Genomic DNA, 12,119 nt, shown 5'->3' on the forward strand with positions numbered 1-12,119 from the left:
GATAACACAAATGATATAACTATTCCACAAATGGTTTGGATGATACCCTGAACACGTCGTTAAGCAAAATAACCATACAAATTTTATTAGGGAAGCTTTGAAAAGTGATACAAATTGATTTTTCTTAGTATCCATCTATTTGTATAGTATCAATTATTTTTGGTTAACCAATATTGTTAAGGCCACTAGGCCGAATGCTATTGAGCTGCATCGAAGGTGGCCATTGAATTTAACAAATTGAATTCCCGGTTTTTTCCCGATTGCCCATCATAGTTTTCCCGGTTTCATATAAATAGCTAAATATAGTAAAATGAAATATTCTAAAAGGCTCCACGATTGCATCAAACTATTAATTTGTGTTCCATAGTTTAAATGGGTTTCCCAGGTACCCGGCTCAAGCTTCTGTTGGCTGCAGTGGCTCTTCTTTTCCTTCTATCCCTGAATAGTTAGTGCGTATAAGCAACAATCAATACGAAACTAACGATTTTAAATTGGTTCACTACTTGACTAGCCTATTGGTCCCAAGCAAACGATTAACGTACCCCATTCTAGTCAAAATTCTAGTACTACACAATGTTTGATCTTAGTTTAAAAAAATCCTCTTGGACTTGAACACAATTCAGGGGAAACATGTCCGAAGGGTATAACTCGAACGTCGATTTCTCTTGAATGACCACACACCCACGGAATATGACTACATCAGCTCATAGAACAAACATTAATTAATTAATTTATCTTTATTAGGGAGGCTTTCAGCCTGGGGCTGGTTCGCCTCCAAGAACAAACATTTTTCTGTCAGATGATTTAGTTAGTTTGAGTGGGTGTGTTGTCATTCGTAAGAAATCGACGATCCAAGTCATTGTTTACGTTTCGAGTTAGACCCTTCTGACATGTTTCTCCTGAATTTTAGAATTCTGACACTTCGAAACATTGGCTAGAGACTTATGTTGAGGATGCCAAATGAATTCTTTAATTTTGTAAAATTTATCGGTTTTTAAATATCATCTGAAAGAGCTTCGGTTTCTTTTCTTTTCTTTTTGTAATGCGTTTATTTTCCAGGCTCACTTGCCGTAGCTTTGCGAAGCCGATATTCATCGTTTAGATTACAAAATTACTTAAAACTAACGTTAGTAAATCGGGGGCCGATTACTCGCGGCTATCTCGAGGTTGGGGGTAACAAATTATAACAAACGGATGGCAGGGTAGGGAACTACTCGAATTAAGTGACATACTGGAGGAAAAGACGAACATGGGAGTACACCGTTGGGAAGCTAACAACTTGGGAGAACACAAGATGACACTAACTACTAAATCCTCAAATCGATCCGTTTCAGAAACACATACATTAAATTCATGTATTCGAAATCTCGGCTAGCCAAGACATCTCTAACGGGTATCGCGGGTTGTTTTCCTCGGGCCCCGAGGGATGTGGATAACTCAGATCTGGCAACACGGTGTAAGGTACACGACCAAACAACATGCTCGATATCGTGATAACCACTGCCACACGCACATAAATTGCTGCCTGAGAGCCCAATTCGATAGAAGTGCGAGTCTAACGAACAGTGATTGGACATAAGCCTTGACATAACGCGTATAAAGTTGTGGCTCATGTTCACCATGGTTTGTCCGACACCTGTGGGAGAATAGAGTGTAACCCTCTTCCCAGATCAATCTCATTCCATTTTTGTTGCCAACTGATGAGGACTTGCTGACGAGCAATGGAGAAAAATTCGCTAAAGGCGATTTGTCGCTCGAAAATATCGCCTTCCATAGCGCCCACCTTAGCCAGCGAGTCCGCTTTCTCGCTACCCGGAATTGAGCAATAAGATGGGACCCAAGCTAAAGCACTCAGTTTAGATCGCATTTCATGCAGGAAATACGGGGAGTGCTTCATCGGCCTCATTGAACGAATAGCCTCAAATGAGCTAAGACTATTCGTAAAAATGAAATAATGGTCAGAGGGTAGTGAGGCAATTCGAAGCAAAAGCTACCGTACTCTAACGGGTGGCAACTAAAATTTTGGAATTTCGTTCTCAAGCTGTCAAAAAAAGACAAACATACTTGAAGAAGATCTGATTTATTGAAATTAAAAATACATTGTCCATTGTTGAAAAAAAATTAGTGAACATTTGAAAACGGTCCGTAATCGGATGTTCGGCGAAGCTTCCGTTTGATGTCGGAACAGGAGCGTTGTACGGCCTTCATGTCAACTTTGCGAATGCATCTCTTGATTCTACCAATCAACTGTTTGCAATTCGTGGCTCTCCAGTTATTTTTGCACACCAAGGAGCTCAAAACCCCGAAGAAATCTTCGATTGGGCGACACTGAGGCAGATTTGTCGGGTTGTGGTTTTTGGGTACAAATGGGATCGAATGGGTATTCAGGAACGATTGGGTTTTTTTGGCGTAATGCGATGACACTTTATCCGGCCAAAATACGTATTGTCCATCAGCATGATGTTTTTGTAGAAACGGGATCAAAATTTTCTTCAAACATTCGTTCTGGTACACATATTGATTGATTGCCAAACCAGAGGGTTTGAACCATGGCTTAGAAATGGGAACGAAGTCCTTTTGCGTCCATAATTTTGGCTGGTCTTCCACTACCTTGCTTGCGAGCAGTTGTTGGGGATCTTAGGATATGGTAAACAGTCGAAGCCGCAACATTTTTGCTTTTAAAATGTTGTACCGTATACTTTTTGCCGAGATTTCTGTGCAGTTCGTAGAACTGTACAACGCGCTCGCGAAATACTTCTTGTTTCGACGGCATTTTGAGCAAAACTGAGCAAGCATAAACAAAACAGAAAATACTAGCAGAAAGAGGAGAGAGAGAGCTAACACATACACACTCTTATTTTTCTCTGAGCTCGTTTGTTGTTGAGCATAGAGGCCTCGAAAAAATTCCAAAATTTTAGTTGCCACCCGTTAAAACCTGTCGATGGTTGTAGAGCTTCGTTTTCTGAGCACAGAGATATTTTTTTTCGAACCCATAGCCATAGAACCATAGCCCATAACCCATTTTTAAAGCAAGATTTAAAGCAAAATAATAACTTCACTGTTTGACACTCAACTAACAAACTGATAGCTCGCTCCCATGAAAGGAACAACGAGGGATACTAAGATGTTGATATTTGCAAATGTAATCGTACCTATTTAGAGTACTTCCAGTGTACCAAAATTAATGAAATTTTGGATTTAGATTCCATTTTTAATGCAGATTACGAATATGCATTTACTTGATAATAGCTTCTTTCATCGATCTTTGTGTTGAAATAGCTGTTACTTAGACTTTTTCAATGGAATTTGACTATACATTTTAGGTATTTCAAGAACATTGTAAACATTATTACAGCTGAATTGTAAGGTAGTTCTGAAGAGACTATTATTTGGATTATGGACTTTCAAGGAGCATTCCTAGGGAATCCGAAATAGGATTTAAAGTGAATTAAATAAGGCAAATTTAATGATGATATGAGTAAAATCCTGAAATTACCAGCGGCCGAAAATCGACCCGAAAGCTGTTGAAAGTCTTCGAGCACGTATTTTTCGTCGTCCATTATGATACAAGAAAATTTTGCTTATTATTACGATTGGGCACCTGCTTCACTTTTTTTGAACATATTATTTTGATTTTCCAACTTTGCTAGCCACATTACGAACTGAAAGGTTTGTTCCGCTTCCTAGACAGACAGACAGACAGACAGACAGACAGACAGACAGACAGACAGACAGACAGACAGACAGACAGACAGACAGACAGACAGACAGACAGACAGACAGACAGACAGACAGACAGACAGACAGACAGACAGACAGACAGACAGACAGACAGACAGACAGACAGACAGACAGACAGACAGACAGACAGACAGACAGACAGACAGACAGACAGACAGACAGACAGACAGACAGACAGACAGACAGACAGACAGACAGACAGACAGACAGACAGACAGACAGACAGACAGACAGACAGACAGACAGACAGACAGACAGACAGACAGACAGACAGACAGACAGACAGACAGACAGACAAACAGACAGACAGACAGACAGACAGACAGACAGACAGACAGACAGACAGACAGACAGACAGACAGACAGACAGACAGACAGACAGACAGACAGACAGACAGACAGACAGACAGACAGACAGACAGACAGACAGACAGACAGACAGAGAAACAGACACCCTCCCGACGAAATACTCTAGGGGAGTTCCGGGGGGATAGTGGCTAGAGGCGAGTAAGGTTTTAGTGGTTAAGAGTCCCACACTGTGCCAGAAGGAGAACAAACACGCAACACAGGGACAGGCCGGGCTTTTGAAGCTTTCCTTACTGTAAAAAAAAAGACAGACAGACAGACACTAAACGCGGCACTCTTCGGCAGTTTTAGCTTTTTGGCGAGATCACGTACCGAAAACGTTGGATTTTGCTACCGTTCGTACAAAATGCGTTTGCGAACTTCCACTTGATTCGACATCATTTCAACTGAACAAGAATGTTAACATGTTCTACCACGAAATAAAGTGGAAAGCTTCAGTTGTCATGTAAATAAAACGTTTAAGCAGTTCGTGAAATATTTTAAAAACTACACTGAAAGAAAAGTGTCTGAAATTTAACGTGGACAGACTGACGTTTATAACACGCACACTTGCGTAATCCCATTTCAAGTGCGAAGTTTGTTATCCTCACTTTCGATTCTGCTAAAACAATTGGTTTGTTATTGTTATCCTCACTTTCGGTCCATCAATACTCGTACGCATAGAATGGACTTCTAAAGGGTGATACGGTCAAAATTTGGTCAAGGGAAAACGCGTGTAAATCGGTGAAATCGTTTATTTAAAAAATCAAATTAAATTTCTTTTTCAAGTTCAATTAGTATAAAATTCAGGAAAAATATTCAGTTAGGCTTCCGCTTTTCCAAATCCAAATTGTCGGGCCTTACGCTTGACCCCTGCCATCAGATTTTGTACAGCCACCTTGTCCACCTTCTTCGCCGCAGAAAGCCAGTTTGCCTTGAACTGCTGCTCGCCCTTAGCAGTTTTTTTGGTCTTCTTTAGGTTCCGCTTGACAATAGCCCAGTATTTCTCAATTGGGCGGATCTCTGGCGTGTTGGGAGGGTTCTTGTCCTTGGGAACCACCTGCACGTTGTTGGCGGCGTACCACTCCATGGTCTTTTAACCGTAATGGCAAGATGCCAAATCCGGCCAAAACAGTACGGAACAACCGTGTTTCTTCAGGAAAGGCAGCAGACGTTTATTCAAACACTCTTTCACGTAAATTTCTTGGTTGACAGTCCCGGAAGCTATGAAAATGCTGCTTTTCAAGCCACAGGTACAGATGGCTTGCCAAACCAGATATTTCTTTGCGAACTTTGACAGTTTCATGTGCTTGAAAACATCTGCTACCTTTCCCCTTCCTTTTGCCGTATAAAACTCCTGTCCCGGAAGCTGCTTGTAGTCGGCTTTGACGTAGGTTTCGTCGTCCATTATCACGCAGTCAAACTTCGTCAGCATCGTCGTGTACAGCCTCCGGGATCGCGCTTTGGCCGTCGTATTTTGTTTATCATCGCGATTTGGAGTCACTACCTTCTTGTAAGTCGATAGTCCGGCTCGTCTTTTGGCTCGATGCACGGTTGTAGACGATACACCCAGCTTATTTGCGGCATCTCGGAGAGAGAGGTTAGGGTTTCGCTTGAAACTACCGGCAACTCTCTTTGTCGTCTCAGCGGCTTCCGGTTTTCGATTTCCCCCCGATCCAGACTTCCTGGCTGTCGACAAACGTTCCCCAAACACTTTAATTACATTTGTAACGGTTGATTTGGCAACTTTTAGCGATTTTGCCAACTTTGCGTGCGAGTAGCTCGGATTTTCGCGATGCGCGAGCAAAATTTTGATACGCTGCTCTTCTTGCTTGGACGGCATTTTGACAACTGAAAGGTGAATTCCAAAATCAAAATAGGAGCAACATTCTACACACACACACACCTTCAAAATGAGGGGTGTTCAGGTTTTTTAAATGCAAAATTGAAAGAAATACGTCAAGTTGATATTGACCAAATTTTGACCGTATCACCCTTTAGTAAAGGGTTTTCCAATAAGGATTTGCTAACTTTGATAGTTCTAGACTAACATTTGAAAGGGGCGGAAGAGCCAAAATGTAAACAAACCATATTTTGCCACATATAGAGAGAATAGTTCACAAACTACTCGATAAACACGAAAAAGTAGAAGAAAATATCACTTCAAATCATCAAAAACGTTTCTTCTTACATGGCGTATTTCCAACTTTCAACTCTATGATGAATCTGGTTGTTACGCCTTGCACCAGAACTACGAATTATATCGTTTTAATATGCCAAATGTTTTGATTCTGTAGTATCTAGTCACACCCGATTCATTTGAAATGCATCCGATTGATAGTTCACGTGTAAACAACGAACAAAAAGAAGACCAAAAAATCTCCGGGCGTAATTCCACTCTCACAAAATTTGCGAACGAAGAACCAAGGCGGAACAACAAACAAAAAATCCCGAGGGTGTACTTCCACGGCGTATCACCAGTGTTGGCAGTTCAAAGGGTGGAAGATCTGGGGGGTAACAACATGTATGAAATTATCAGGGCGTATGATGCTTTCTTCTCAATTTCACGACAAAGAAAACTTTTTTTGAGTTTTTAGTGATGCATGATGATAGATTACACTATTAACTATATGTCAAGCTTATAAAATCAACCAGAAAATGGAAAGTCGTGAAATAGGATTAATTTTTAGGTCAACACAATTCAGAAGCGATTTTCTCGATATGGTCATTTTGGAATTACGCCCTTTTCAAATGTTAGTCTAGAGTTCATTGCGGCCATGCTGTTGAAGCTACAAGTGTCAAATGAGCTGTCATTTACTCAGTGCGTCTTGCCAAATCACCATGGAGAGTTATAGCGTCCAACAGCAAGTGCAAATGATAAAATTGTTTTATCAAAGTAAGTGTTCTTTGCGAGCAACGTTCCGAGCGCTTCGTCAAATTTTACCTACCGAAAGGACCAAGGGAGTAAAATTAGAAATACTCATAGGGAGAGATAGGCGGAGAAAACAAAATACAATTCGGCAGCAGGGATTTGTTCCTAAATTATCTTGCAACCCTTTCTAGAAGCTAGCATTTCAAATGACTTGTATTTTTGATTCGATTTACATGCAAAATAATAATTGATTGCATCGCAATATTTTGCACAGTTCTTGGTGCCATTCATTAACCAACGAAGATCAATTAATCAATAGAGTTAGAATATTGTTTTTGATTCCAAAAACTAGTTGAATTTGAGAAGCACACAAAACATAGAGGTGATTTAATTTCTGTTCGATTGCAATACGCTCAAATTTATTCTAGAAAGAATAAGAAATCCCCGGGAAAATTCTAATTGGAATGTTCGATTGGCTCAGATTTTGACACTTCATTTGGCTCAAAACATTTTCTCCGCCCATCTCTCCCTCTGCGTATTTCTAAGTAAAATCAGAGTTAATTTTGAGCAATTTTGAGGAACTCTGAGTAACTCACGTCGATCAACATCAAACACACATAGAGTTCTCCAGATGCACAAAAGTGTGCGTGAGACCGCGCGCTACCTTTTTAAGTAGTTGTGATATCGCGATACCTTTTTGTTTCTTCTTCTTCTTCGTTTTTACGTATGGATGTTGGATTTTAGTGTTCGTGAGATTGCGCTTGGAGATCTCTATAGCAACCTGATTTTTGTGTTGAAATTTGTCATCATCGGTGGGTTAAAGCCGTTTGACATATTTCAAGCTGAACATTGCATTAGGTCCTAAGTAACATTGATCGATTCTCTTCGTCGACTTTCTCTTTTGTAATAACTTGAGCACAAAACCGTTTTTTGTTGTGTTTGTCGTATAGAGTTCTCCAGATGTACAAAAGTGTACGTGAGACCGCGTGCTACCTTTTAAAGTAGTTGTGATATCTCGATACATTTTTGGCATCTTCTTATTAATTTTTATATATGGATGTTGGATTTTAGTGTTCGTGAGATTGCGCTTGGAGATCTCTATTAGATGCTAGATAAAAGCTTCATTTATGGATATGTATGCTGAAAATACTTGGGAATGTCTTTGCATGGCCGCGGGGATTCAAAGAGGATACAATGTAGCGTAGGACCTCATACAATGTTCAGCTTGATTATCCAACAGTAGTTTCATAAGAAACTGAAAACTAGTGCTGAAGTTCTTCAGGGTGTGATACTTGTGGTGCTGTTGAGAAATTTGCTGGATTGCATAGCTCTGTCCAGGATATCAGTGTTACAGAATGCATGGATGGTAACGATGATCCAATATGACAACCACCACCAAGTCAACGGATACCATCTTCAAGCTATCTTCATCAACACAAAGAGAAGCCTGATTAAGACCGTTCTTCGCTTCAGATGCAAGTAATGGCGTTGCGAACTACTCAGAAGATCTACGACCATGTGCTACAACAACAACAGTGACCGAGGAGAATCAAAACCTGATTAAGCGATCACGTCAAGTTCCAGGTGTTCAAAAGGCTATTATCGATGAGATGTTTGTTTTTTTCGATAAACTACCAGCGAACAAGCCGTCCGAAATGATACCCAACCCATTCCAACCGCTGCACGCCACACCTTATATGACTTCTAGAGTAACATTTGAAATGGGCCTATGTCCAAAACGTAAACAAACCAGAAAATGAATTTTAAATTTTGACCGCCACTATTCAATTCATATTTAAGAAAATTGAAGTATAAATGCCTAAAATATTGTTCACAATAACAATAGTAACTGTATCTCAGTACACAACATCCAAAATATACGAAAAGCTTTCAAAAATATATGAAAATCGATAAAAATATAATTTCATAAATTAATAAGCCTTTTTTGTGAATATTTCAATGGATAGGCCCTTTTTGTTAAGCCGTTTTGCTTGTCATCAGAAATGGTAGGCCCTTTGGTAAGCCTTTTTGCAACGTCAAATAAATTCAAAACAAATCATCGGCCCTGCCTCAAGCAGTAGGGCCTAGCTTTGGTTTGAAATTTTTCAATCATCGGCCCTTCTACGTCACTAGGCTTATCAATGAAATGAAATAAATGAATGGTTGGCCGTTTCAGCGTGCGGGCCTATTAATGAATCGAAAAATTTCGTTGATCGGCCGTTTCGAAAATAGATTTATTTTCAATGATTTTTCTCAATTATGCGGAACTTTCCTACACGATTAGTAGCTATCAAGCGGTGCTAAAGAATAGTATCAAAACCCGATTTGTTTACGTTTTGGACATAGGCCCATTTCAAATGTTACTCTAGACTTATGGGATATTGTCAAGTGGAATCGCCTGCCTATGCAGCACAATCTAACAGTATAGGACAGAAAGAAAGTATAAATATGCGTTTGAATCTACTTGGATTAATAAGTATTTGTTTCATTAGTTCAACAATGAAAACCTTATTTATCTATAGTTATTTCACTTTAAGTGAAAATATTGAGTTCTACCCCACACCCATTCTGGTCTAAATATCGTATGTATCCTACCACTTCTAGCGCACGGTTACATTTCCTTCAAATCCCCTCTTGATAAATTCTCGCCTACCCATTCTTGTTGGCATCACCGGCCTCGTAATTTCGATGCTCGCGACTAAGTTTAGATCTGCAAATTCAGAAACTTCAGCTCTTCAAAGTATGTAGAACTTGCTTCGTCGAATTCCATTCGTTAATAAATTTGAGATTTTCTGAATCTGTTATTAAAATGCTGGACATTTATCCCTGAAGGCAAAGTGCATCGGAGCCACTTCTTATATATAGAGCTCGCCGGATAAATCTTCTCAACTTGGCTCAAAAGACATAGCGGCCTATCCTGGAACACCCACTGAACATGCATCGATGTCTTCCGGAATTGCCTCAAAAGGTCCGTGTACTTTTTGCCCGTCATTGAATCTCCTTGAAAAACTTTGAACATCGTCCTAGAAGTTGTTTCTAGATACCCTAAACAGAACTTCTAAGATGATGTTCTAAGTGGAAATTTTCATTATTTCTAAAGTATTGTTATCACTAACTCCCTAACTCTAAAACCATTATAGACGTACTGCTCAGTAAAATTTGGAAATGCATATAAAAGGGGAGTCTATGAGCTTTTGCGTTTCTCTGTAAAATATGGCTTATGCACGATCCAGGTTCAAAAACACATTCAACTCCTTTCGTGGACGTCATTTCACTTGAATAGCTTCATGTCAGCATAAGAGGCTCGGTTTCCTGGTGGCGACCGTTTTTGCTTATTGAGCAGAGCTCAAACCCAGCCTCCTAAAGAACTGTGAATCGGTAAAATTTACTAGCCAAGATGAATTTAGATCTTATTTTTCCTTTCTATTCATCGTGGACATGCAGAAATACCGAAAAACTTGTTTGCCGTACCTGACCGACGCCATTATTGATAAAGTAATGCGCTTCAAAAACTTGTACAGTGAGAATTGTTCAGCTAAATCCAAACTACAGTAATTTGGTTTATTGTGCAATTTTGCTAACTTCGTCAATCATGGAGTAGGAACTACGATATGTGCGGTCATTAAATCTCAGCCATCATAAGCAGTACATACTTCATGATAGAACTGCATACAATCACATAGAAATGTTCTAGAATTCTTGCATGAATAAATTATTTTCAAGAGAATCTTGAAGGATGTCGAATGTCTCAAAATTAACGCTCCAAACCTTCTTCCGACAGAACTGTAAACATTCCAACCTGAAGCGCCCGCAAATGAAATGCTTGAAAACTTACTGAGGCATTATAATCAGTCGATCAAAAGAACCTCGAACCATGCCAGTAGGAATACAGGAATTGGTCCTACGGCGGAGATTGCTACGCCAAGTCATAGGCACCGTCCCCACCCCACTTTGGGTGTTCGACTGGCGCGGGGATAATAAATAAAAGATAGGTATTGCTGCTGGGTGAAAAAATAAGCCGTTTACCATTATCAGCACGGGACGACATGATGATATCCTTCGCCGGTGTGTCGCATTTATCATTATTTTTAGAGAACGACGTTTTCGCGGCGCTGCTGCCAGTAGTAGTGTCTACGTGATTTTTCGACGCCTTCTCACCCTTCTGTGACACCGCCGTCGCTGCCGATGCCGCCGTCTCCTCCTCCACCACCACCACTACCATCGTCTTGGATGGTTTGGTTGTGGTTTCTATTGCGGCCAAATTCGGACCAACCGCGGCGGATGACGATGATAAGTTTGTTGTTTTAATACGACTAGCAGCTTCCGCTGCCACGGCCACTTCCGTTCCCGTGCAGGGTTCTATCTTCGATGCACCACCAATAACACTAGCACTATTATTATTGCTGCCAGTGAACTTTTCTTCCTTCTTTTGCAGCTGCTGCTGCTGCGTACAATATTTACTACACTCGTTTTTCGCCACTGAGAGCGCTCTGTCCGACACTATTTGGCCACCATCGGGGCCGGGCTTCATCGTAGCGCACTTTTCCACTGGTTTCATCGCGGGTCGAAGCGGATTATTATTTAGGGTCGCATTTTCTGCGATTCCATTGCACTTTTGCACTTCTGCTGCACACCATTGGATGTTTCACTGTTTTTTCTGCTGCTGCTATGCATATTCCTTTTTTTCTGCACCACTACTGTACCGATATTTGATTTTATTACACAGCACTCGCGACACTCGCTCGCTAGGTTTTTTAGCTCGACCGAACAATCCGCGACTCGAAGGAACGAAAATCGTAATGGCGACCGTGTGTATGAATGGATAAATGCGCGAGTACCTGCCCAGCGGGTTTGAGCGGTGCCAGGCGAAAAGCGAAATCGCCAAAACGCAATTTTGGCAGATTTGACAGCTCTGCGTTGTAGCACAGTTTGCGTTGAGAAGAGGGCAGCCCTGAAAACACACTGCGGTGAACTGTTATACCCGGGATGAAAATGAAACATCGATTGTGCACGCTATTTCTAAACTCCCCAAATTTGAGTAGAAACCACTTATATCGGTCAGATCTCGACCAACCATTTCGTTAATTTTCTTTAATTTTCTATACATCGATCTTCAAAGCCATTCATATGAAAAATCGATAGCGACCGTCACCATTTCATG

General features: G+C 40.6%; 1 protein-coding gene across 1 annotated transcript in view; it reads right to left on the reverse strand.

Moving 5' to 3' along the window:
* Window positions 1-11,747, reverse strand: part of LOC135714148 (uncharacterized) — a 48,672-nt gene extending 36,925 nt beyond the window's left edge. Inside the window, exon 1 of the mRNA XM_065237437.1 lies at window positions 10,985-11,747. Coding sequence (XP_065093509.1) covers window positions 10,985-11,516 — 532 coding nt within the window. The 5' untranslated portion in view covers window positions 11,517-11,747. The remainder of the gene's footprint in view (window positions 1-10,984) is intronic.
* Window positions 11,748-12,119: the final 372 nt, after the last annotated feature.

Source organism: Ochlerotatus camptorhynchus, unplaced genomic scaffold (genome assembly GCF_037179485.1).
Source record: "Ochlerotatus camptorhynchus isolate MF236.1 unplaced genomic scaffold, CSIRO-AGI_Acam_v1.1 ptg000622l, whole genome shotgun sequence".
Lineage (NCBI taxonomy): Eukaryota > Metazoa > Arthropoda > Insecta > Diptera > Culicidae > Ochlerotatus > Ochlerotatus camptorhynchus.